Below are 26,617 nucleotides of genomic sequence, written 5' to 3' on the forward strand. Positions count from 1 at the left end.
TTAGCATACAAAACACTAATCTTCTCACCAAGTTTTGCTTTCATTCTTAAATTAAGGAACTCAGTAGAACTTTATTTTCTTCTTAGACATTCTTCCATGTTTTTGCTTTGAAATATCCGACTTGTCATATAAGCATTGCAAGGAAAACCAAAAAGCCAGTTACGGTCACATGCAAAGTGACCTGTTCTAAGTCGTGAGTTGGGAAGTAATTGAAAACTAAGATAATTTTCATACAAATTGGATTAATTTTTAATAAGACTAATATTCAACAAGGGATAGAAAAGTCTGGACTTCATCAAAGATTCTGAGTTAATACAGTTTTTGGCATTTCTCTGTTTCGAGATTAATTGAATCAATAATATGACTGCCAAAATGTTTAGTTAAAAGAACCTTGTTTTCAATTTATGCTAAAAATAGTGCTAAAGTTGGCAGAAGCACTAGTGTTTGAAGTTCACTTGCCATCTGCTCTTTGCATTTATTCTAGCAAAATATATATTTTTAATAACTTTTCATGAAAAATGTTGACCTTATGCTGAAAGTGAGACTCCAAAAGCACTAGCCAAATCCAGGTATAATTGGGAATTGGTAGAACAAGTTCTCTGTAAGGCACTTYGTGCACCTCCTATCTGATCTGCAGCACACGACTTAGGCAATATTTGTGCAGAGAATGTATGGTTTGGCAGTTATGCTGAATTACCACTTTTGAGGCTGATAAAAGCTGGTTAAGGTCCATTTTCATTTCTCTTTGGCACAATAGAAGATAAACCGGTGCCTCTGGAGCATCAGCGTTGTTCTTTGCCTGATTAACAGGAGCAYCTCTAGGAAACCTGTCAATGATCCGGGTGCCTCTGTGGCTCCTGACAGAGCAATGAATGTTTGGGGCCTGAGACACCTGCTTCCTGGATATAGTCAAGCCAGTGGAGCAGCACTGTATGCAAAGGCTTTGTATTTTCTCTTTTGTCTGTATGTCAGGATCAAAACGTACCGTTTTATAGGGAGGTGATATTTCTGGGTTTGGCTCTGTACATTCTGTTCTCTAGGAAATGGCAGCAGGGGGTTTGAAAGTCTCTTTGGACTTGAGAAAAGGAGGCGGTAGCCTGTGGTCAGAGCAACATGTGGATGAGTAGGATATTTTAACAGAGTTGAAATTTCTGAATCAGGATATTAATACATTAGTAGAACCACAATTTAAGTGGGAAAGGTACTGCTTAGTTGTTACACTATCCCCTGAGGATCATTATGAGCTATTCTGGAGAGACCATCGTATGAAGTAGAAATGTGCCAGTTGCATTTTATGCTGGAGGTCTGGAGTGTTTTGCTGTAGGCAAGTTACTGTGGTGTCCCTTTCAGCTACACAGAGCTGTCGTCTGTGAGGTGTCTATGCCAAGCATGATTTCAGGCAGTACAAGGTACAACCACCAGTGCAGCACAGAATGAGCTTATCCTGATGTGCCCCATCAGAACAAGAGGCAGCTTAACCGTGTGCTCAGCAAGTGCAGGTTACATTGCTTTCCTGTGCTTGAAGCATGTTTACTTAAAAACCTAGCGCTATTTCAGTAGCGTTTTAACAAACAGGTGCTTGTTTTATAAACATCAGGTAGGAAATTTTTAGCAATTTAAAGCTATCATGTTAATGTGAGAATCTAGAAAATCTTCAGGAGCGGGTGTGTTAGAGCAGTTTGCATGGTAAAGCATATGTTGAGAAAGTGGCTTCCCTCAAAAGTTCGTTCTAGCAGGGTTCCTGCTAAATTGGGTCAGTTGCATCTTTTTGAAAATCACCTGCAGCCATCAAGGGGCTAAAGTACACGGGTCAGCTTGAAAGCAACTTGACCAGTTATTTCTGTGGAAAAACTGTGTAGGGAGAACCTTGCATTTATTTACTTGGTGAGTTCATATAGTCCTTGCAGCAGCAGTGATTGGACRGAAGGAAGTTATTTCAGCGTGCTCTGACTTGGGACCTTTTGAAATGGCAAAGAAGCAGGATATTAAGATTGCTGACTTGAGCAACTTTTTATACATCACTCTCCCTACACTTTTTAGAAACGCAGTGAAAGCGTTTGGCCATTTCAGGACCTCTAAATAGCTTGAGTGTGTTTCAGAGGCATTGGCTGAAACATTTTGTCTGCTGTCTTCAGGTTTAGTACCTGAAGCAGTATGTTTAGTGTTTAGGAGTTCATTACTGTAATTGGATTATTGCTAAAGAGAGGTTTAAGAAGAGAAAAAGAGTTTTTCTAAACTGGATCTCTATAAAGTAATATGATCCTATTTGCTACATTCAGTTCATACCAATGAAACATGTTGAAAATCTTAAGAATATAGAAGAGAGAATTAAGTGTAGCCTTTGCTATGTTGAGGAGAGTTTTTGTCTAATGCTCCAGTCTTAATGTGGTATACTTACTGTTGGTGTGTAGTATTTTCTATATCAATAAGCACACTGTAATTGAAAAGGCAGCATTTAATAAGGAAAGATATTGTATGTTTTATTATGGACAACAGAGGATATTAATTCTGCTATCAAATCTCTAGCTGGTTTGTTTAAGTTGCAGAAATTGGAGGATAAAATCGCGTATATGCATATTTTTGTATTGTTGTAACTATTAACCATCTATTGTTAATTAAACTTTTTTTTTCAGGTTCCAGATAAATCATACGGTATTCTGGGGAAACAAGAAACTGTATTAATGAGCACCAACTCCTTAATTATCCTCATGACTACATAACAGGGACACATTCATGTCATTTCTTTGTGCAATAACTTTTGCAAAGAAGTATTTTTAAACTGATCATTAATTTTATGACCACAGAAATGAGATGCAAAATTTATGCTATTGTCATTGGCACAGGTTCAAGGCGCTACTGACATTATATGTGATTGTAATGGAATGGCTGCCAACTAATGAGTCTATAGACATTTTCTTTGAGCATGCTTTGCTTTTAGATGTCTGATTAGGCAGTAATGCTTTCAATTATGCCTGTAAATTGTATTGGATGCATTTACCTGATCCCCATTGTTGCTTTGTAGTTCAATTTTCTATTACATAAATGCAAGTTGAATGCTTTCCTTAAATTTATTGATGCTTTTTGGGTGTATTTTTAGGTACTTGGCACCTGAAGAGTGAAGTGACTTGTGCTGCTCAACACTGACTCCTCTGATTGTTTAAGGAGTAACACTGATAGCTTCACATCCAATCTTTGTAGTCTTCATCAGTAGGTGGAATATAAGCTGCAGTGCAGCACTGGAGGAAGGAATGAAGAGGAAAAAGGGAAGGGAATACTTTGACTGGGAATGCAAGAGTTCATACAGAATTAACAGGGAGTCTGTATAAACTGTCAGGGGCAATATCCTTATATATTAAAAGCATACACTCTTAAGAGAGTCTAGTCAGCTGTCCTATCAAAATGATTGCCGTTCTTATAAACAAATTAAATGAATTAGGGATTGCCTTTCAGTATATAATGTGAATTTACAAATATTTAATCTTAAGCTGCAAAAAGGAARATTCTTTGCTTAATCTTGTCTTGCATGGCCATGGGTTAGTTGTACCTATCTTTAGTCTCTGGGACCTATTTTCCAGAATTCTTGTGCGTGAAGTGATGGTACCCAAACATATTCTTGCAGTGATCTGTATTTTTGTTCTGATTGTCTTTTTGTATGGGTAAGTTTTAAAAATTTGCACTGAAGTCTTCAAACCCTTTCTTAGAATTTAACATCTAGAGAATGCTTTGAAGATGATGAACTCTTATCATAACGCTAAGCATGTAACTTTGAATTCTAACTTCCTTCTCAATGCCTTGACAACATTTTGTCTGCCTATTTTTGATGRGTCTTTTGAAATTGGATAGTGTAGTTTTATGGCAGAATTGTTTTGTTATAAGTGTATGTTTGATGTGCCATAGTTTTTGTTATTTCAAATAGAGTATATATCTAGAGTATGTACATGACATGCTCTAAATATGTATGTATCTATTAAAAAAGCCTCTTTGGAGCTTTATATGAATGCAAAGCACAAGGACTTGCTGATTCTTTAAGAACCTTAGCAGAACTGGAAAATGGTAATACTGTAACTTAGTGGAAGAACATGCTAAGAGTGCAGCTGTGCAGACTTGCGTAACAAATCACAATCAAACTTCTTTGAAAGGGATTGTGCATAGTAGAGGTAAAATTCATGGAAATGTTCTTTCTACATGTGTACTTGTCTGTTTGTCATCCACAAGTGCTATGCATATTTTTAGATATACTTTCACTATTCCATGAATTCTGAGTGCTGGAGATGTGTGCTGTTTATGGAAATGTTTTCCTGTAGAAATACAGCCTAATATTTTAAATTATACTGGCAACTTCATGAAGGTTAAGTGATGGTACATTTATTAATAGCTGATAGAAGGGCATTTTTGACTGATACCCTTGCTATTTAGGGGTGTATGTGTTTATATATACACACATGCTATGCATTCTAGTAGTAGTAMAAGTTTGGGACAGGAAAAAGATGGAAGAACTCCTGATGTTATATGGGTTGTGAATATCTTGTCTGCTCTTTGATAGACTTATCATATAATAAAGACATAAATATCTATATATATATAAAGACGGGCAACTGGTCTTTGGCACGTAAGTGTGAAAGATGATCRTGCAGGTGGTAAATATGGCATAATGGTTTCTGTTCGTATGCTGTCTGCTCTGGTTTTCTCTGGAGGGGTAGGAGAATCCTGGAGAGGGATAATATACTTGTGATTAGTTTGACAGGTGTGATGAAATGCAAATATTTTGATCAGATTAACACGATGGCTGGAGTGCTGCTGGAAGATGTTCACATCAAAAATAGTTTGGAGTCAGCGTTAGATTCTGAGCAGTTGTTATATGTCATTGGAGCTTGAAAAGAAGCTTTCCCAAGAAAAGCATGCTATGTTAATGAAAGGAAAATCCAATTCCATATTCAGCTGTCTTGGGATGTAAAAGAATTCCAGCAAAATAGAAATCAGGCTTTCTTGTCTTATCTACAGAGAAAACATGCTTCTCTTTGCTAAGAACTGTGGTGCTTTTTGGACAGACTCTGAATTTTCCATTAATTTACATTATTAAGTAGGAAGCAAAGTGGCAAAACTCTAAACCATGGCTAGACAGTCCTACTGATGAATGTGGTTCATATGTATGTGGAGAAGAATATCCTCAGTATGCACGTGGTTTATTTTGGATTCTGAGAAATCGGTTACCTGATACAGTACTTGAAAAGGGAATACATGAATAGAGAAACACATCCAGAGGTCTCTGGAAAGCTTTCTGTGTATAAATATACTGAAATAAAATGCCTGAGCGATTTATATGCTGTTTTAGGAAACTGAGSGTCATTTGATCTATTGGTGCATCAGGCTTACAATTTTGGTTTAGTGATGATACCAGCTTTAATTACTGTTTTTCTGTCTTTCCCCAACACTTCATTCTTCCYTTTTTTTAAAAAAAATCTAGTTTATGTTCCTTTTTTTTCTGTATTTGCTATTTTTCCATCTCTTCTTCACCTAGATGGTATGAAAATCTCAGAAAATATACCCAGTTTTGGGAGGGAGAACTTTAATTTTATCTAATTAAATGAAAGCCTCAAGTAATATTGATTTCTCCTTGCCTTTCCCAGACCTGCACATTTAATGCACTCTGATCAGCATAGTGCATAGGCTGGCTTATAAGGTAGATTTTGCATGAATTGCAGCCAGACTCTCAATTGTTTAAGTCATCAATATGCTGCCTTCAGCCACACGCAGCCTGGGTGCTATTGGAAGTTTTAGTCCAGCTTGTGTTTCGTGGAAGTAATACAATGTGTGCTGCATTTGCAAATTAGTTCCCTGAAGAAAAGTGGAAGTGGGCAGAGGGCGACAAACTGCTGCAAAAAGTAGTTGGGCTATTTATTGGAGGACGTTGCTGCAATTCCTTTCTGTGCTTGGAAAGAGCAAACCTCTGATCTTGACACTGCCTATTTCTCTTCCTGACAGTGTTTTCCCTTGCCCAGCTCTTTGCTGTGGTGTGTGGTTTTTCCCCCTCTGTGTGAGAAGCTGTCAGCTGTGCAGCACTGGGAGTAGGTTCATTAATGTGACTTTTTTTTTTTTTTAAAAAAAAAGAACAAAACATCCCAACAAAAAGTACTTGGCAAATGAGGATGTAACTGTAGAGCAACAGCATTCGCCATGACGCTTTAGCATATAAGTGAGAGTACATAAGAACTCACATTTGTTCAGTTTGAAATAGGAATCATTAATAAGGAAAATGTCTGGATTCTGTGTGTGTGTGTTTATGATAGACCTTTAACTATCAACTTGTTTTTGACTTTTGCAGAATTGGAAGATGAGGAAGAGTCTGAGGGCTCTTTTCCTTCAGCTCCTGACAGTGTCTCAATAGCATCTGACCGATATGATAAAGAGGATGAAGCACCCTCTGATGGTATGTGGCACTGTTTATCTTTGAATGTACTAGATTTGCCAGTTTGCTGCAAACTCATGTAATAGGATCCTTGTGATGAGAATGTTAGTGTTGGAAATCAGATAAACAGATAAGCCTCCCAGCTGGACAGTTTTGTTACCTTTACAAGAACCCTTTAAGGAACTGAAGAGCTCTCTCTAGTGGTACCAGAAGCATAGTGAAACTGTCAGAAGTATACATGCTTTCCTTAACTCATGTTATTTCATAGCAAAATATCTTCTGTAGGTGCATATCTTTTTAAAGATAGATCAGTGGCTAAAGCAGTGTGAATATTTGTAGAAACAAATTGTTTGTTAATTCAACATTATCAGATTCTTGCTTAATTTTATTGTGCTACTTAATGGCTTGCTGTATTATTTATTTTATAAATAATGAAACAGTTTATATGATTGATATTTTTGTAAACTCCATGCAGAATAGGTTCATAAAATATTAAATTAATTATTCCTACAATGTTCCCTTCCATTAAGACAGTCTTTTGTAGAATGTTTTCTTTACATAAATTCTAAATTTGAGGTTTGCATTAAAAAAAAAATTAAACTCCATAGCTGTTTTCCATGTTGTTTTATTCTGTATTCATTAAATTTAATGCTGAATGTGATTGTTTCGAAGATATGAGCAATTGAATATTTCAACAGTTAACGAGCTTGCTTTAGCATACTGTCCATATTTTTGAGGTTCGTTTATTGTACACATAATATAAAAACCTTCTATGGATAATATATGGTGATATATTAAGTATATGTACAAATAAATTAATGATGTGTATTAATTGGCAGCACTGGAAGTTAGACAGACTTACTAGTGAATGATGTTTTCTGACATGATATGATGATCAAACTGTGCAGCTCCATTTCGAAATACAATTGCTGAATGAAAATACGCTTCCTGCAACATAGCACTCCACATTTTATGTTATCCAGATTATTCCCTTCGGAAACATAAATTGCTTTTATGAGGTATAAAATTATGTCTATTGCAGAACAGGGATAAGTCAAGTACATGCATAAGTGATAAACCTTCTAACCACTGATTCAGAATAACACAATTTTTTTTACATCCAGAACTCTGTAAAATGTGTAACGATAATAATCACACATTTTCTTTTATATGGAGCTTGTTTTGCATTTTGGCAATATAACCTTCTATTAAAAAAAAAAAAGCCTTTTTGTTTTCAGGTTGAAATGTAATTATCAGTCAAATTGAATATGGCTTTTATAAAACCCTAGTTAATTTTCCAAACTACAGATGAATGCAACTTTCCATTTATTTATTTTTGCTTACAAACGTAATAATAAAATTATTTATAATTGTAACTTAACAGCATGGTATTGATTACATAAAGGGTATGTGAGAAAACTGTATGAATACTTAATAGGAGATATGATTATATGTGTTCCAAAACTGTAAAACAAGAAAAAAGTGAAAATATTCATAAAACTAAATATTGAATGATTGCAGAATGCTTGTACAAGAGAATGTGAAACATCAAATGAGTTTGTACAGATGAATGATTAATTTTTAGCCCATTATGGAAGCTGTAATTGTGAGATTAAGTAAAATAGACTCTCTACAATATCTTGACTAATTAGTTACAACGTGGGTAAAAATACAGTTGACACAATTCTGTTATATTTAAGATGATGCAACCTCATATTGCTTCTACATTTTTGATAAATCTTGTTTAAATATCTAGTAGGATCTCAGAATGAGTAAAAGTCGAGGAAAAAACCCAGATTTTAGTCTGTAAATAATTAAATTTATTGGAAGAGTGTTTCTATTTTGCTCTTTGACTGTGCAGTGTGTCATTCAAAGGACATTTTGATTTTAACATGTATAATCTGTCATTCAAGTCTAGCCACCTAGACTATGTATGAAAATGCATGTTGGGAGAGGCAGTTTGATGCTTGGAAGTGCAGTGTGCTTCAGTTCTCATAGATAAGGTACTAAGCTCCAAACTCAGCTGCGTTTTTATTTTTTAGCAGTCTGTTAGCATTCAGTATTTAAAGCCTACACCAGTATCTTGATCTGTAAGGTAGACTGTTTAGTCTTACAAGGATACCAGTTTAGTTCAGCAGGGCTCTGTGCAGGTGTAAACGTCACTGTGCATATCCAATTGCAGGATCAAGGGTATAAGCGTTAATAGAGGGGCCTAACAGTAGGTAATCAAACTGTGAAGTGTGCTTTATTTATATTTGAGTCCTTTTATCTCTTTTTTTTATTAGCCTAGTATGTACTTTTTCTATTAAAAAAATAGATATTTTTTGCCTGTATATGCTTAAGTTAAAGACTAAGATTTGTAAAACCTCTGGAAGTATCATTATTTGACTTTGCAATGTTGCTGTCAAAATGTAATTTGTGAAGGCACCCACTTGGTAACAGATAAAGAATTAGTGTATTACGTGTACATTACAGTCATTGCAAAATCCTGGAGTTTTTGTGTGACCTTTGTCTAATGGTGTATTAATTAGAAGAGAGATAATCCATTTAACAATAAGTATGGGATAACTAAATTAGCACAGGTCACCTAAAGGCCTTTTGTCAAATCTGATTGTTATGTTGTCCTTTTGACTTTTACCTTATGGTAGGCACTAACAAAGTATCTAAACTTTGATGGATTATAAACTCTAAACATGATATGTATTTTTCATAATGCTAATGTAATTTTCTAGGTACTGAAAAGGTCAAACCCCCACATCTCTGTGTGCATTCTAAGTCTGTCTTTCCTTTTAATATTTCTTTTTCTCTGTTCCTCTGGTTCAAAAGTTCACTCAGTTCCCAAATGGCCACCTAATTTTCCAGTTATTCCCTCAAGCCATATGTGTTTTGGTTTCTTTATGGTTTATTAGGTACTGTAGGAAAGTAGCATAAGTTATATCTTCTAATGAAATTCAAGCACACTTCAGTGATGCTTTGACTTGATTGCTGGCAGCAATTAAATCACAACGAAGGAGAATGATGCATAGGCTTACATGTCCAGACACCCTACAGAAATTGGAAGAAGGATAAAACACAACAAAGTCCCCAAACAAAATAACAAACCCCAAAACAAGACAGACAAGACAAAACAAAACAGCAGTGCCAGGCACTCTGTTCTTAACTTGATTTTTTTTTTTTTTTTATTGGCTAAGAGCCTGATTGATAGCAAAATCATAACTTGCTGTATGCTAACAGGCAGAGTTCACTTGTAGGTTATTGTGAGCTGATAAAGGGTTAGATGGAGTTTTGATTTTCGCATTGGTCCTCGGTGCACCAGATTAATGGAATTTCAATGAGAGACTGGAGTAGTCACAGCTTTGTCAGAAAAACAGATGGAGATTCTATAGCCATGTCTGCTCATTAATACCAGTTGCCTGAAAGGTGTACTACTTCTCTATACAAAAGACTCAAGATAATTGATTTTTGAGCAGGGTATTTTTTCCACTTATTGATGAGTAGGTTTCTTGCAACTTAAATGACAGGTTTTTGTATAGTACATTGTATAACAATGTTATGTCGTGTAAATTCTTACTCCCCTTCCATCTGTATTTTGAAAAATGTGTGTGTGTGGAAATATATGTCTCGTTCTATTTATAAAGAGAAACTAAAGCATACTAAAATACTTAGAAAGCAAAATAGTAAGACTTTATTTAAGGTTGGTGGCAGACTTATTTTTAGTTGAGACACTAATGAAATGAAAAATAAATTATGTTTTTGGGGAAATACCACTATTTTTCATCTTATTTTCAATTGGCTTAGGATGATATTAAAATAGGTTCAATTCTGTGCTGAAACCAACAATGTACAATTGAAATGAACAATTAACAATGTAGTCATCTTTTACTGTTACAAAACTTGAAATTATAAAATCTTTCATTTTATGGTACGGAAACTTGATTCCATGCTAGGAAATGCATTTCCTATTACAAGATAAATTCTCTGACATATTTTTTGTAACTACTGCAAGTGAATTGACCCTTTTTTCATGGTCATGAAGATAGGTCTATGTTTAACTTCTCAGCAAATATATGATTTGGTAGTTGCTGGATCTAAAAAGATCACAGTGAATGTTGATGAAGCAATTTAGGTTATTATCATTTCTATGGATAGTCTAGAAATGTTGCCTTGAGCTGATGTGATAAAAGAAGTACTAAAATATATCTAGAGAAATTTATCCTTTTTGTAATTATTGTATTTRTTTATAGCATATGAATAAAATATGCCTTTTAGTAGAAAATTCTTAAATAGAATAAGAATTTCATCCTGTAACGTTTCCCAGAGTTCAGGTGGAAGATGGCAGGGTCTAAGCAAGCAAAATATGGCAGTTGGAGAGCTTTAAAGAATCAGAATAACTGAGTGAGTTGGGCTGTAACTGCTGGTCATCAGAACGAAGTCTTGGAAATGAGTACAATTGTTTGTTCTCCACAACATGTTTTTCTTGTGTATATTCATGTAAATTTTTTTGGACAAGCCAACTGGCTTTGGCACTTTGTTTTTATGCAGCTGCTTTGGAAAAGCTGTATGCAAGTCTTTGCAGGCTTAAGTCAACTATTTTACATGGTTTGTTTTCTTTGTATGAACATCATATTTAGAATTTTGAATGATGAACTATGAGTGAAAAATTGTGTGACAGAATTTTGCATGCTGCTTATTTTKAAAGTTTAAGTCTGAAATAAAAGTTCTGATTAAGTTTCATTTCCCTCTTGCCCCCATTTGGTAGAGATGAAGTTTAGAATACTGTCACAGAGGAAAGGTAGTGTTCATCATGAGAGCTTTTTTTGTGTGCGCCATGTGAATACATGTATTTTCCCACTTTATTTGACTGCATTCCCACTGAGTTTATTTTGGAGGGACTATATCTAAGTGAGAACTTAAGCGAGTGTTCCATCATGGAGCCAATTAAATACTGTTAGTAGCTATGTTAGCAAAGGTTGGAGAATGGAAAATACAGCTAGGATTTTTCATTCCTCTCCCTTTTCTTCTGCCCTTCCTTTCCTCCCCATCGTACACTGGCTTACCACTGTTTTAATGTCATCACTTACAGGACATTTGGTTGCCTTGGGAATGAAAGTACTAGAAGTTTACTTGTGTCATACTAGAAGATTAATTATTTGCTCTGTAATACTAGAGGTAGTTCCAACCTAAGAGCATGACAACCATTCAAAAAAGCAAGAAGCACTTGTTTGGGATGTGTGTGTGCGTGTGTTGTATTTTGTTTTTGTCATAGGTAGATATTTCTTAAGGCAGAAAACTATGCATTTTCTTACCTAAATTTTTGTTTAAATAATCAAGCTTGATTTAAAAGGACCACAGTGAGGGAAAGCAGCATGTAGGTTTATTGAGACATTTGGTCTTTGGTGAGGAAAAAGTGACTTCTACTTCATGCTCTTATTAGGAAATTGCAGGAGGGCAATATCATCAGTTCCATGGGAAATGGATGAAGACTGGACTTTGTTACACTGGCTTTGTTTTGAGATGATGCTAGTTACTGTCACAGTTGTAACTGGAAAATATCATTATAATTTATTACYTTGACACATGCAGGTAATTATATACAACAGTGTTGATATATGTTTTTGTCAACAGTTTAGTAACTATTTTGCTGTGTCTTAATAGATGGTCTATGCCAGAGGAAATATGTGTTGCAATGTRTGAAACTCTGTATGCGTTTCTGGGCGACTTCTGGCTGAAAAAGTAATAGARCTGATTAAAAATGCTGCTTTCAGAATTCTAAGAAATCTTGATTAGCAACTCAATCTCAAGCAGGAAGACCTCAGTCAAAAATTTCTAATGTGGTATGCTGAGGCTGTCAGAGCAGGGGATACTCACTAGGGAATATGGCTGAGATACTTACAGACAGTTTGAGTATCTGAAGGCTTCGGTATGTTCCCTAGACAGGAACATTTTTAACCGTGTCACCCAGAATAGAATCTTTTACAAGTTGATGAAAGGCAATGGAAAATAAAACATACTAAATAGGAGCATAAACTGTGAAGAGCATTTTGCAAAATTCAGATCTTGACAAAAATCAGTGTCTTCTTTTAATGTTTCTTTTCAAAGTGGTAATGGGATACTGGTCCATTTGGGACTGTATGAGCATAAACTCCTAGGCCCAAATCCGTTTATTGAGCAGAGAAGAAGGTGATGTTAACCTTGCTAGAATTGTCAAAAGCTGTAAAGACTATCAGCTCCTTTTTGGATAGGAGGGACATCAAAAGTCAAGTCAGTTATCTCCTTGACTGTAACTGTGATGTTTCTTGGCAGATATGTTGCATCTCTTTCTAAAAATGTGCTACTTCAGTCACGCAGGCAACTTASGCCAGTGCTGCACAATACTTGCTAATAGAAAATATATAACCAAAACTTTCCTTGCCAGTCTATTGACATTTGTCTGTGTTTCATCCATTAAGGACATGARAATAGTGTATTTCCTTTTTCTTTCTTATATTATATTTGAAGACTGAAAAAAGATTGTAAATTTCCAGATGTAAATGCTGTGGAAATCTTAGGAAAAAAACAAGTGACTGAGCTACTTATTTGTTTGTTTATAGAATCCATAGCAGTGAATAGATCAGCAATGACTTATTTTGGAAAAGCAAGAAGTAAATAAAAATTTGCRTGTGAAATAAGCAAAACTAATCTGATTATTTTTGATTTAAACCATTTGTGTAGAACAGAAGGATGAATTTCTGTCCAGGAAACAGAAATTACAAGTGAAATTCTGGCCCTGTTAAAGTCAATGGTAAAGTTAAAAAAGGTATCATATAGGTTAACAGTGTGTACGAATTGATGATACTAAATCGCTTGAASTTCTAATTATCATGATGAAAAACTTCTGTTAAACAATAAACCCCTGTGTTCTTTTAACATTTACCTTTCTCCCATGGGAGAAATGACATGGTTTGTTGCTCGTTTTATTTCATCTATGTTGCTTGAGTGACTGAGCAATAGCGAAACAGTCATGTATGCTCTACCACTATCCAGTACAGTATCCATAATAAAAACAAATAACAACCTGTTTTACCAATTTCTTTTGAATATTAAATCATAATTTTATCCAAGGTATCTAACAATAAGGTTGTAAAAACAGAAAGCTGAAATACAGTAGATTTTTCTCTTTATTTTGTATTGCTTCCTGACCTAATTTTTTTTTTTTTTTTTTWTCAGCTCTTATACATCACAAATAGCTGAAATAAAAAGGAAGAGGGGAAGGTTTTCCATTCATCTTCCTGATACAGGAGTTTTCTAGTGTGTTCTGAAGGCTGTTAATTATGGATTTAGGACTTTATTAGGGCTTTCCTCAGTTGAGGGCTAGGATTAGGGCATTTCTGTGCCCTGATTTCCCTATACTTTCTTTCTGCCAAACATTAACGAGAAGTCAGCATCTATTCTGCTCCTTACTCCTACCCTCCTGGGACCAGATGGAGATTGCATTAAAGGTAGATGATAGACCATTGCTTCATGCTTCTTCAGCAGTACCTGAGGTAGGTGATAATTTAGCACCTTGCCAGAGGTGTCCTCATCCAACATATCATTGCCACTCCAGCATTCTAGAGAAGAAGCATCTTTTCCTTCATAGAATGACAGGAAAGAGGAGTGTGACAAGAAAATGGATCTGCCTTCAGCATACTATGCAGCTGGCCCAAACATCTTGGAGAAGGACAAACTCTTCAGAAACAATTGGTGTGGTTTCTCTGTTTCTGACTACAGAAATATGTAAACCAACCTCTCTCTGGTACTTTGTTTTCCATGTCAAGGATGAGGCTTTAGAGTGCCTGGATGTAGAAACCAATCGTTGGGAGAGGGAGGAAGTAATCGAAAGTCTTGCAATAAAAATAAGAATTAAAAAAAAGTTTTGGTGTAGGTTTTTATTCGAATTGGCAATTAGGAATCTGTAGCCATTTTTAATTCATAGTACATATTGAGGTGTATATCAGCATTAATGAAGAGAAGAAGATTTTCTTGCATTCCTAGTTTTGTTTATTAACTGGTGGATACTTTCTGTAGAGATGTACAGTGCATCTGTAGTGCTTAGGCAAATTCAGAAAGTGCCCGCTTTCTGTAAAGCGTTATATAATCTGGGCATTAATTTAATGGATTTGATTTTGTTCCTTGTTGTATAAGAGGGAGGTCGCAGTGGATTAATATTTGTGAATTTTGAGGTTAAATTTGAATGGAAAAGCAAAGATTACATCATAAAAAGGTTTATTAAAGTGTTGTGTAAAGAAAAAAATATCTGTAAATTAAATCATGGTGTTTGCTGTATAGGCAAATTCATTATTACTTTTCTCACAAGTGTTACAGACATCATTCACTGCTTATAAAATTGCAGTAGGAACTGTACTTTCCTTGGACATTTGTCACTAGACAGTTTGACTGATAGTTTCCTTGGTAATTCTTTATAGAAGCTCACTTGGATTACTTGCACATAGAAGAGCAGGAGGCTAAAAATGTTGAATGTTATCTTTTCTCCAAACAGTAGAATTATCACTATTGTGTTCTGTACTAATTTTAGTCAGAATCTATTCACCAGTATCGAAATAATGAAATGTAGTATCCCTTGAGGGATCATAGCCCTGTTTTCTGGCAGTTGGAAAAAGATGTTGGCTCATTTTGGTCAAGGAAATTTTGGGTGATCCTTATACTGTCTAACAGAGGTGAACTTCTGGTCTAAACAAGATTTTTCCTGAAGTTGTCGTGAATATTCATTCACCCTGTCTACTTGAACACGCATTCCATATTTAATGGAAAGTACATCATAACCTGTTAAAAACTTCCCAGAGACATTCTAGTCCTCATATAAAGCGTGTTTTTGCTTATAACTTGACTGTAGAACTTGAAGTTTTGGGATGTGAACATGTATGATGTCCAAGATATTCACAGTGAATATTCACAGATGCAGTTAACTTACATGCTTCACATATTTGCAACTGTGCACTATCACTTTGAATTTAAGAGTTAAGAGGAARAGATTACTGTAGAGAGATAATGTAATTAGAGGGCAGAATGATGTTTGGACAGTGTATAAGATTGTGCTATAAGATGAAAATGCGATAGAAACAAGTGAAGTGAAGATGGTCTAAGCCTTTTCTGGTAGGTAACAGATAAATGACTTTCTCAAGCATGGATACAGGAAATGGGCCTTATTATTAGAGTTGTCTGGGAAAGAAGTTAATGGAAGTGTTATCATTGACTTTCAATTAAAAGAAAAATTAACCTGCCATATTTTCAACGAGAGAGTCTTAACACAAATTCTTATATATTTTGTCTATTTTGTGTTTAGTAATCTGAGTGTGTATGCATATGCATGTGCTGAGGGGAAAAGTTTGTCTTTTTGATTTCTATAACAGCCTTCCTGACAAAAGGTCCAGAATGGAGTATTTTCTCTCTCATTTAAGAGCTTTTTCAAAGGCTATCTTTACTAGTGTGTTATAACAGAAAAAAATTGAGAATACCACAAACATTTTTCATCAAAACTTTTTGGAATCTTTTAACAAAATACTTGTTCTGTAATTGTTCGTGTAAAAAAGTTGCAATTTAGAAGTTGAAAATAGACAAAATGATGTAGTCTAATGTAATATTGTCAAGTGCAGAGATTTTTTTTTCTGTAATCTATATAGATGTATTTGGAATTTAATGCAGTAAATAAAACGTGCAAAATAAAAATTTTCTGTCTTTGCTTCATAACCACAATGTAACTGCAAGTTTCATTTGGCAATTTTATGGACTATGTCATGCATTTGATAGAAAAAAATGTGTTTGAATATGTATTTCATTTATATATTTTATATATTTACATATATATATATAGGTGTATGTATGTATATGCTGTACTTTTTCTTTTTTCCTTTTTCCTATATCAGATCACTGGAGTTTTCCAGTACTCATTCATTTGAGCAATATTTAGAATGAGGTATAAAAATAATGTGAAAATGCCATAGTGAGCTGGTGATAATTGATTTACTCCATCACACTGAAATACCTCTTGTTTTCCTCTTCCTCCTCCCTTGGGCAATAATCATGGGATCAAGCTGCCAGTCTGTAGATACAATTTTTCCAGCAGTGCCATCTGGCTACTTGGCACTAGAAGTTGTACTGGCTTCTATGCTATTTCCATTGATTTTTGTCAAATGTTAGATAGTTGATGAGATGTCTTCTGCTAGTGGATGCTGATTTACACCTCTCCCTCCCCCTCACCCGATTACTGGTTTGTATTGGTGATTTAAGGGATCTCTAAGGGATCTCTTACATTCAGTGGTTTTGAGGATACGGGATTTTTTGTTTTGTTCTTCCTTCCTTCCTTTCTTTCTTTTCTTTTCTTTTTTTCTTTTTTCTTTTTTTTTGGGCAAGGAGTTAGGATTTAATATGGGGTCTGTTTGAAGGAAAAATTGGGATTCATGTATGAATTTGCCTTCTCTACCCATGTGTAAAATACAGTTTATGTCATGACCTTTGTATCTTTTTAATAGAAAAAAATGTTCTCTCGCAGATTTCTTTTGTAGATATTCAACATTGATGTAGAATTTACTCCTTTTTATTTTTGGAAATGTTCACTTTTTAAAGAAATTATGAATAGACTGTAAGAATTTGAAGGATCTGTGTAACAGATGTGACAAGCTTTATGTTTTGGAACATAAACCAGTCAACAGAGCTACTTTTTTATTACAGAGCTGCAGTTTTGTTTTTGTTGCCATCTTTTAATAAAAGAAAAAATGGCTTATGGTTTTTATAAATGTGGCTCAGTAGAACAAACACATCTGAGTTGCTTTATTCCATTCAAGTCTTAAATGCATTTCACTGCCATGCAAAATATAAAGATGTTATAGATGAAGAGTTAGAACTAACTGCTTTTATAATGGGAGAGAGGGGTATGAAGACAAGCATCTTGGTCTAATCTTATTTTTTCCTTCAATATTATTCATTTTTTATTTCTTATTTTTATTTCCTGTAATATTCAGAAAACATTCATTAAAAAAATTGTCTCTGACTGTTCCAATGCAGTATGAAGAATAAAATTTCAGATAACACTTTTTTTATTCTGCTTTTTTGAAAAAACCCAACTTGAATATTTTGGATGATTTATTAAAAAAAAAATCCAAAGCCCCTTCTTTTATTGTATTAGTGAGTAAACTCTTAGTAAATAGGAAAATGCCAATAATTTTTTTAATCATTTATAAATTTGTTCTTTTAGCCACCATTTTTTTAAAGTGCTATATTTCAGGTGAATGAGTTGTACTCCTCCCTGGGTGTAAACCTAAATTTTCTCTTTATAGTCTGTGTTGAAAGTACTTAAATTGTTCAGGGTAACCCTGTGAACTCTCGAACATGAACACTTGTGTTTAGTGACCTACTGGAATATTTTTATATTGAATATTATACCTAAAAGCAGAAAATAATAAACACTATTTATTTATCATTCTGTCTTAGTATGCTGTATATATGTACTCCCATGGTAAAATATCTGTATTATAAAATACTAATAAACTAGTATTTAAATAAATACTATTTATTGTTCTTTTCCAATACTGGAGAAATTGGCCAGTATTGAAAATGAGACTAAAAAATCTTAAATCTTCAGATTAAATTCTTAAAATGCTAAGAGGGCCATGGTGAGAATTTTGTAGCAGTTTGAATAAAATTTCAGGGATCTCTTTATAGTCTCTTGTCTCTTTATAGTAGTCTTATAAAGAAGGATAAGAAGGACAGGGTGTCTGAATGTGACTGTCCTCATCAATAACTTGCCTCTGATACATTAAAAATACCCGTGTTTGTATGAGTCTAGTTGAAAGAATCTATAGAAGCAGCAGTAATATCAAAGTATGACATGTACAGCTAAAAATGCATGATATATTGTAATAGGGGAAGTGTAAGTCTTTACTTAGTTTCACAAAATGAAAGATTTTAAGAGGGCATTTCATGACTTTCTAAAATATCATCAAATCTTCTTTTGGTTTGTAACTAAATGTGAAGTCCCAATTGTCTGGGATGCCACCTCATTAAGATTTACGCGGTCATCAAAAATGCCCAGAATTGTTTGTTGGCGATACTCTAACTCAAATATATAAAGGGGATACCACAGCATTTTTCTTTAGAATCACAGGGAGTTCAGTGACCTTTTGTGGCAAATTATGTAGAAAGAAAATATTTATATTCATTTAAAATAACCTCCATGAAGCAATAGTCTCATTACCCTGTTTGATCAATTCYTCCTAGCCGGAGCTGCAGCGGGCTGCTGTTGCCATTGGCTGCTGGAATACGCTGCGAAGGGGCTAATGGTGATGGTGCTCATCAGGACAGGGTTCAGCCAGCGGTCAGCAACAAATAATTCAAGACTGTTTCTAAGTTTGTGGCTGGTGGAATTTGCTTCTTGCCCCAAGCCAGCAGCATTGCTGAGCTGGGCTATTTGATTAGAAGAGAAGCATATTTGCTTCTTAGCAACTGCACATTTGCACAACACACAGCCCTATACTGCCTCCAAAGGTTTTCCTTTTGTGATGGTGGAATAATACTTTACTGTTGATTGACAGACAAAAGAGATCTTTGCAATGCAGAAGAGTTTACAACCAATTTTTTCTGTCTTTTGTAAACTTATAGTAGGTACTTTTTAATTTAGTATTGCCTGATGCAAATTTTTATGTGCAGCAAGACTTTCCACGATTTGAACACCTATATTTAACCTATTACTGCTATGCGTATTTAAAGGACAGATGCACACTTGCATTTAATAATTGATGTGTGCAGTTTTTCTCCAGCAGGTCTACTTAATAGAAATCATTTTTTACTGTTTTTTTTGAAATAGCTATATTGGAAATACGGAAAAAGCAGTTTTGAGATTGCTGTCTCCTATTCAAAGTGATATTCTAGTTGTTCATTTTATATTAAGATGATGGTAAAGTGAAAGCTGTTCTATTCTTCATGCTTTTTAAAAATAYATATAAACAAAACTGCATCAGCAGTTAGGACTCTAATGGTGCATGTGTGTAAAATKTTCAGTGTAACGTTTCCCATAGGAAGTGAGTCTACAGAAGAAAATGTGTCTAGTCAGTAGAAGACAAAGGTATTTATAACACTGGTAATCCTTGAAAAAAGACAATTCAGGAAAGTCTGAGTTTTACAGTCAGAGGAGGCCAGGGCAGGAAAAAAAACAAACTTTTTTTTTTATGGTTTTACAACTTTTTTTTTTTTAACTCCCCCCCCACACACCTCCTGGCCTGTATTTGATTGTGGAAGTTTCCTTACTACCATAGCAGAGTGCTTAAATTGCTGATGTGGTTACTGAAATGTTGCATGAAATAGTAAGTACAGTTAGTATTTGTGTGGATTTTTGACGCAGTTATCCACTTGCATATTTTCCTAAATCAAGAAAACAGCTTTTATAACTAAAAATAATGAAGAGTACTTTTTAACGTAGTATTTACAAGCTTTAAAAATTATTCCTTTCAAGGGATAGGGAGAGTTAAAGCAGGAGTACAAAATAGTGGTGCATATTTGCATGGCTAATGTTAGCATCCACGGGTTTACTTACTAATAATCATTTCAGTGGCAATTCAGAGCCAAAAGAGGAGAGGAGGAAAGCTATCTGATGTGGTGAGATAGTAATAAACTCCAGATGTCCCTTTTTAAATCTACTTTAAGCCTACCATTTTTTTTTTAATGTAGGATTTTTTTTCTTTAAGTCAGAGGAACAATTTAAATAGTAATCTGAAGCTTAAGCTTGTAGGAGAGCTTCAGAGGTGGAGAGGAAGGAGCAAGATAAGGTGAAAGAGGTGAGGGGGAAATTGTTGGCCAGTTTGGGAAATAGGTGTACAGGCTGTGTGTACTGCTGAGCAAGAAGCAAGACATAAGTGTGCACGACTGTATTTTGGAGACTCTGGAAGGGCTGATCGGGGACTTGCTTCATTTTCTTTCCTCTTGTTATATATGATATCTATAAATTTTTAGAATTGTTTTAACATACTGGTAGGATTTTGCTGTCTGTAGGGAGGGATACTTGCATTGGCTTWATTTCTGAGATATTCAGAGTTGCGATAGTGGTAAGGTGGCTGCTTATTATGCTGCTGAAGCCCCAAAGAAAAGTTTACACCTGATAACTAATATTTATATATCTAGATACCGATTGAAGTGTTACCTGTGTTCTACACAATTGTTAATATATGCATAGTGAATTAGTATTATTTTTTTTCATTACAGAGCCTTTTGCAAGCTCTAGGCTCTTTGAAGAGTGACTAAAATATTTGTAAATTGCCACCAATCTAGCATGAAAATGCAACTACATCCTGGGCAGAACGTGTTAGGTTTTACAATGGCACTATAAACAATACCCAGCAATTTTAAGCGCAGGATATGAAGAATATCTTACCTAATTGAAATGACAAGGGATTTTTGCATAGGTAGATGCAATTATTCAAATTGGAGGTGAGCCAGAACACTGAGGTTAGTCCCCTCATCTTGCTAATTAGGCTTTCAGTTTCATTAACAGTCATTGAGAGATTGGGTGACTGACTTCTGTATGAACCTTACCACAGAACATGTAAAGATTCTTTTATTTATCTATTTTTTTATTCTTTAGAAGCATCCCTTGGATTATGCTAAGAAGTCTACATAAAAAATTATTAAGGATCATTTTTGAAATGCAGAGATAAATGTATATTTTAATGTATGAGATGTGCAGAAGACTGAACATATGAAGACTGAAGTCAGCATGATTATGCCTAATTTTGGTTAGACTGTGCCTCAACTAAGCTGCCAGCATGTTTATATTAGTGGCATTTTACTTTCCTTTTGCAATATATAAGGATTTCTACTATGTAAGCAGTTAAAATATCTACCATTAAAAATGCATGTGTTAAGAAAGGAAAATAATTCAGTTTTGTTGTGCTCCCAGAATATTTTCAACCTGGGGCAAATTTAACTTTAAAGAGGTGCGAGGAATCTACCATTTTTTGTTTTCTTTAAGCCCTTACATAGGAAATACAACTTAATGAGTGTGGCATTTTTGAATTCCCCTGCTACTCTAATACCCTGTCATTGGTTTCTTATTTTTTCTTTTCTGTTAATTGCCTTTGTCCTTTGGAAATAGTAGTTTGGGGGAGGAGGTGTTTGGTTTTGTTTTCCTTTTTAGGGAATAAACTATTCTAATGAGGTGCAGTGAATTGTACCATACTGTGCTGGTACCAAGTAGCTGCTTGCCAGGTTTTGGGAAGGGCTTTGGCTGCCTGAACCTCAGTGAAATCTCCAGGTCAATCTTTTTTCAGCCAACTTGTCCTTTTCCAAGTTCTCCAATCATTTTCTTCTACTCAAGAATGTCAGGCAGAGAATTTCTTCTACGTATTTTCAGTTAGTTGCAATTTGTATCTCAAATTAAAAATGGCCTTCAGCAAAGAAAATCGCTTCTATAAACCATGAAGGTGAAAATATTGTAGAGAAAGCACTGAGTGTACTGAGTCCGAATGTTTAAAAATGTAAGAAGTTAGTCACGTGTGTGAAACCAAACAAGGCAAAACAATCGCTCTGAAAACGGGTAAATAAATGAGTAGCTCAGAATTGGAGCTACTCAGGTGGGTTTCTTTCTTTCTTTCTTTTTCTTTTTTTTCCTTCACTYTCTTTTAACAGTTAGAACATTCCTTTTCTAAGCCAAACATTGCTGTAAGGAAAGGTGTAGTTGCAGTTTACCATTATTTCAGTTTTTACAGCTGTACAGATGAGGCCATAATTTGTCCTTTTGGTTTGATGCTTACGCTGATGATCCTGCTGTCGTTCTTCGTGGATCCTTTGGGACTGAGAATCAATTACCAGCTCTCATGGCTTTTTCATGTCAGCTTCTTCATCTGTAAGACTATTTTAACTATGAAGACTGGTGATTTTTTAAATGATTTTGAACAAAGTTATCTTTGTGAGTTGTATTTCCCTTACATACCCTGAACTAACTTAATATTTTGTTTTACTGTCTGAAACATACAATATTGGAGAAAATGCTGCTTGTGAAATAAGAACAAATAGAATACTGATGTGTCATTCTATTCCCATCATTCAATATTCTTCTAATCTTATAGAAAAGTGGCTTTCAGAGTGATATAAACACACAAACTGGTATCATATAATACATGAATATCGATTTTGGAGACAAGAGTCCCTTGATACTTCCTTGCCATTAAATGGCTTTCTGTAGTATTCTTCAGCACATTTTTTGTGTGTGTTTTTCAGTAATTTATTGTGAAAGTATATTATTTTGAGGGAACTGCAAATTTTATGCACAGAAATCTGGTAATGCATTAGCATAGCTATTTATAGATGAAAATACTTTTGCAGGAACTTTAAAGATCCAATATACAAAGGAACCTGTATAATGCTTAGTTTTTTATTTTGGTGTATCATTTTGTTAATAGTCACAGATTCATTGACTGCTTATGAGAATTCTGTTTATTTACTGTCTTAAACTGTGATTTATCCTTTGTGAACAAAAAATGAAAAACTCTGAAAATTACCGAATTCTGTAATTGTCAGTAAATGTGTTCAACACTTTTCATCCGTCATTCAATTTTCGTTGGATCAGGTAGTTTTAAAATCTTCCACTCTATCTTTGTGTACCTAATTTAAATTAGTCCATGCTCTGAAGAGCCTAATCTGAAAAAATAAGAAGTGGGAGAAAAGATTAGGAAATGGCATTGCAAAGATACTAGTAGAGGACTTAGGCTCTACAAGAAATATATAGCAGGGTTTGAAATTAAATCTGTCCTTAGAAATCCTGCTTCTTTGCTAGAAATGTAACTGTCAACTCAGAAAAAGCCCAGCTTGTTAGGAATGGAGTGATATTATTCTGTGCATTGCTATGTAGCTTATTTATATGTTACTGTATTATGGATTTAATATTCAGAATACTTCCTGSTATTGGATGCAGCTATCTGCGGGAGCTTTCATAGTAATCTCCTGCAACAAACATGTATCAGTGAACATCAACCTGTAGGACATGGGGGCATGAGGACAGCAAGTATTTTGACAGCAAATATGTGGGTCTTGTTGGCTCAGTTTTTGAAGTTCTTCTTCAAGCAGGCTTCGCAGAGATCAGATCATGCACAAACTTCATAACTAATAATTTATTGCCGTAACTAAAATCAAATGCACAAAAATCCAGGAAAGAAAGCAAAGTGATAGCATTTGAAGGAGTGTTTTTGTTTTTACTCTATTTATGGTATGAATTTGKACATAGGTGGCAAATCCAGTACTTGTGTTAGAGTTCACCATCTCCACCTGTCGAAGTTCATGATGTGGGCAAAGGGGTAGAGTGGCAAAAGCTCAGTTATTTAAGTTCTTAAGCTAATATTTTGTTTTTTGAGTGAAAGTGAGAATTGAAATGGTGCATGTTCAAACTTGAGGGAATATTTTAGCTTTGATATATATGCTAAATTGCACCATTTTCAATGAACTATTTGCATGCATTGGGTAACAGCATTTGTACCTGACCTGGTTTTGTATTAAAAAACGGAGGGGAAGCAAAAGCGTTATTAGAGTCAAAAATTAATTTACTTGGCAGGTTGCTTTGGGAAATCATTTAATGTAGATAACCAGAATCATCTTACCATAAGAATCCTCTTTCACGGTCTTTTCCTCAGTGTTTCTTTTTCAAGTTCGTGCATGCTATAGCTACCACATGCAGTTTCATGTGGTACATCTGTGAAATCAGTCTCATACTTGTGCTAACTTCTGCTCTTCCCCTTCTCTCTTCCCTCCTAAAGCTGCTTACATTACTTTGAAAAAGAGGCAGGGTGTGGGGGTGTTCACGTGGATTGCCGAGGGAGAGTTAGCCAAGCAATACTGATATGGCAGACACAAAAATAATAATTTTTCTCCTGTAAGTGGCTAAAAAAAAAAAAGAAAAAAGAAACATAGTGAAACAACAAAATTTTCACAGCATTTCAGGATAGAAGTGAATATTGCTTCCCTTTTATGAAGACAGTAGTGGAGGCAAAGTAATTCTGATTTATCCAGTGTGGCATAAGGAATCTGGTTAAGAGCCAGGACTAGTACTGTGTTTTCTAGCTCCTGCTTACATGGTAAGGTCTCTCCATTATGTCTCACATTTTCCAGCTTTCTGAAGTTTTTGACAATTTGAAATGGATATTAAAGGGACATAGGGTAAACTTTTTTGTTTCTGTCTTCAAAACCACATCATTTATTAACAGATGTCATCGTAACGTGTATACAACTTCCATGGGTTTGAGTGTTATTGTAAATGGTAAAAAGACTTTCCTCTTTAAGTTTAAGCTGGTGTCGTCTTTTGAAGTACAAGAGGTGTCTGTAGTTTTGTATAATGTCTTAATATTATTTTAATATGATAATGTTGGTATCCCTTTGTGTTTTAAAAAATACCACATTGTGGTGCGATATTTCARTATCAAAAAACACATTTAGGTAAGACAAGGTATAGGACACCCCCTCCCCCCAAAAGAAAAAAAAAAAGCTACAGCAATGCACTATACTGCTAATAGGGGTACTGAAATTGAGATAATCTTCCTTTGCTGGTTTATTTTAGGGAATTTCTTAAAAAAAAAAAAAAAAAAAAAGAAAGAAAGAGTGGTGCCATTCAGAGGCTGGTACCTAGGCCATACCAGAAATGGTGAAGTAGGTTCTGGAGGTAATATTTGTTACCTGGAAGATCACAGCAAACTTGCTGAAACTGGTGGGAAAATTTTATAAGAGTTATTCTTCAAGTTGCAAGAGATAGAAGTGATTTGGCTTCACTTTAAAAACAGCAGCCTAAAACTGAGCTGGCTGAGTATTATCATTACTCCAAAGCAGCATAATTACCATTAGGAGAGAATTGGTTCCTTTAAAGGGAAAAATAATGAAGGGAAAACTTCTTAAAATGAGTTTATTACATTTTTCTTATAAAATTACTCTTTCATTTTGTTGATTAATGTTTGAGTTTAAGATTTTGATGTAGGCATTTCACCATTATAATTCTGAAATATGGGAAGTCCTTGAAAACATTCCCGGATTGCCTTCTGTCTGTCTGCCTTGTAAAAGATCCTTTCAGTTAAATGGACCATCCTCCTTAAATGATGTCATTAGCTTGGATTGAAAAGACATTGCCTGCAGGGAAATCATTTAATTGTCTTAAAGTGCTCTACTTCTGTRGATCTTGAAGCAGCACCCTCACTTCCATCTTCGTATCAGATAATTCATCTGAAATTCTGTTTTTAATCTCTGACGAAATATTGAGATGTAATTTCCACTTTTATTGGAGAAATTTGAGACCTTTTATAGTCTTGTCTCTGTCAAATGGATGGAAAAGTTTCACTTGTTGAAATGCAAATAGCTAATGTCTTTTTTTTGACTTGAAGAATTAATTTAACTTGCATTCATGCAGTGCTTTATAAATATTAATGTGTTGAACTTTTACATTTCACTGACACAAAGTTACACTTTTTACATATGTATTTCCCAAATGAATAACATTGGCTTGTTCAACTAGGAAGCTAAGTTTTGGGAATGAATGCAAATATATTTATTTATTTATTTTTGCATTTAAGAAAAAAAGAAATGACTGTTTGCTTTATTCATTGGGCAGACTAAATTCTCAGTCAATTGTGTAAAAGTTCGTTTATCAGAGATGCTGGGAATTTTTAACTGAGTAGGCACTGAAAACAAAAAAAAACTATTGATGAGCTAGTAATTTAATTAGAAAATGTCATATTTGAAAATGTGCAAGTTTGTTTATATTTCACTTCAGTTTTTAAATTAATAAAATACTTGAAAGCAGAAAGAAAATAATATATTTCAAAACTTGAATTTTATATAATTTATTATAATTTCTGATTTGAAGGAATGTAGTTCTGAAACTTCAGAATTTTCAGAAAATGTATTGTCTCAGGCTGGTTTTGCCTTTAGCATGGCAAAAGTGGTATTTCTGAAGCTTTAATATGAAATTAGCAGGTTTCTATATTCTTATCTTTCTTTACTGCTGAATTACTTTAAAGCTAAGTTTCAAGACTACCACTGGATTTGTTTYGTTCTAATGATTTATTTTCTCAGCATGCTCTTCATTACTGTGGCTGTCGCACTTTTTTCTTCTGTATTGCTCTATCCTGCAAGTATAGCAAATATAAATAAAGGCTGTTTTAATCTTGTTTTTATTTTTATTCCCTTTTCTGCTCACATTTTCACTGATTATGA

The 26,617-nt window shown here is 34.5% G+C and overlaps 1 protein-coding gene across 3 annotated transcripts in view; it reads left to right on the plus strand.

Moving 5' to 3' along the window:
* SKAP2 (src kinase associated phosphoprotein 2) overlaps positions 1-26,617 on the plus strand; it is a 120,187-nt gene that overhangs the window by 16,293 nt on the left and 77,277 nt on the right. For all 3 annotated transcript variants that reach the window (XM_085307555.1, XM_085307557.1, XM_085307556.1), the window contains one exon: positions 6,323-6,427. In XM_085307555.1, coding sequence (XP_085163681.1) covers positions 6,323-6,427 — 105 coding nt within the window. The remainder of the gene's footprint in view (positions 1-6,322; positions 6,428-26,617) is intronic.

The sequence above is a fragment of the Rhea americana genome, unplaced genomic scaffold (assembly GCF_003343005.1).
Source record: "Rhea americana isolate MKP2758 unplaced genomic scaffold, rheAme1 scaffold_26, whole genome shotgun sequence".
NCBI classification, from domain to species: domain Eukaryota; kingdom Metazoa; phylum Chordata; class Aves; order Rheiformes; family Rheidae; genus Rhea; species Rhea americana.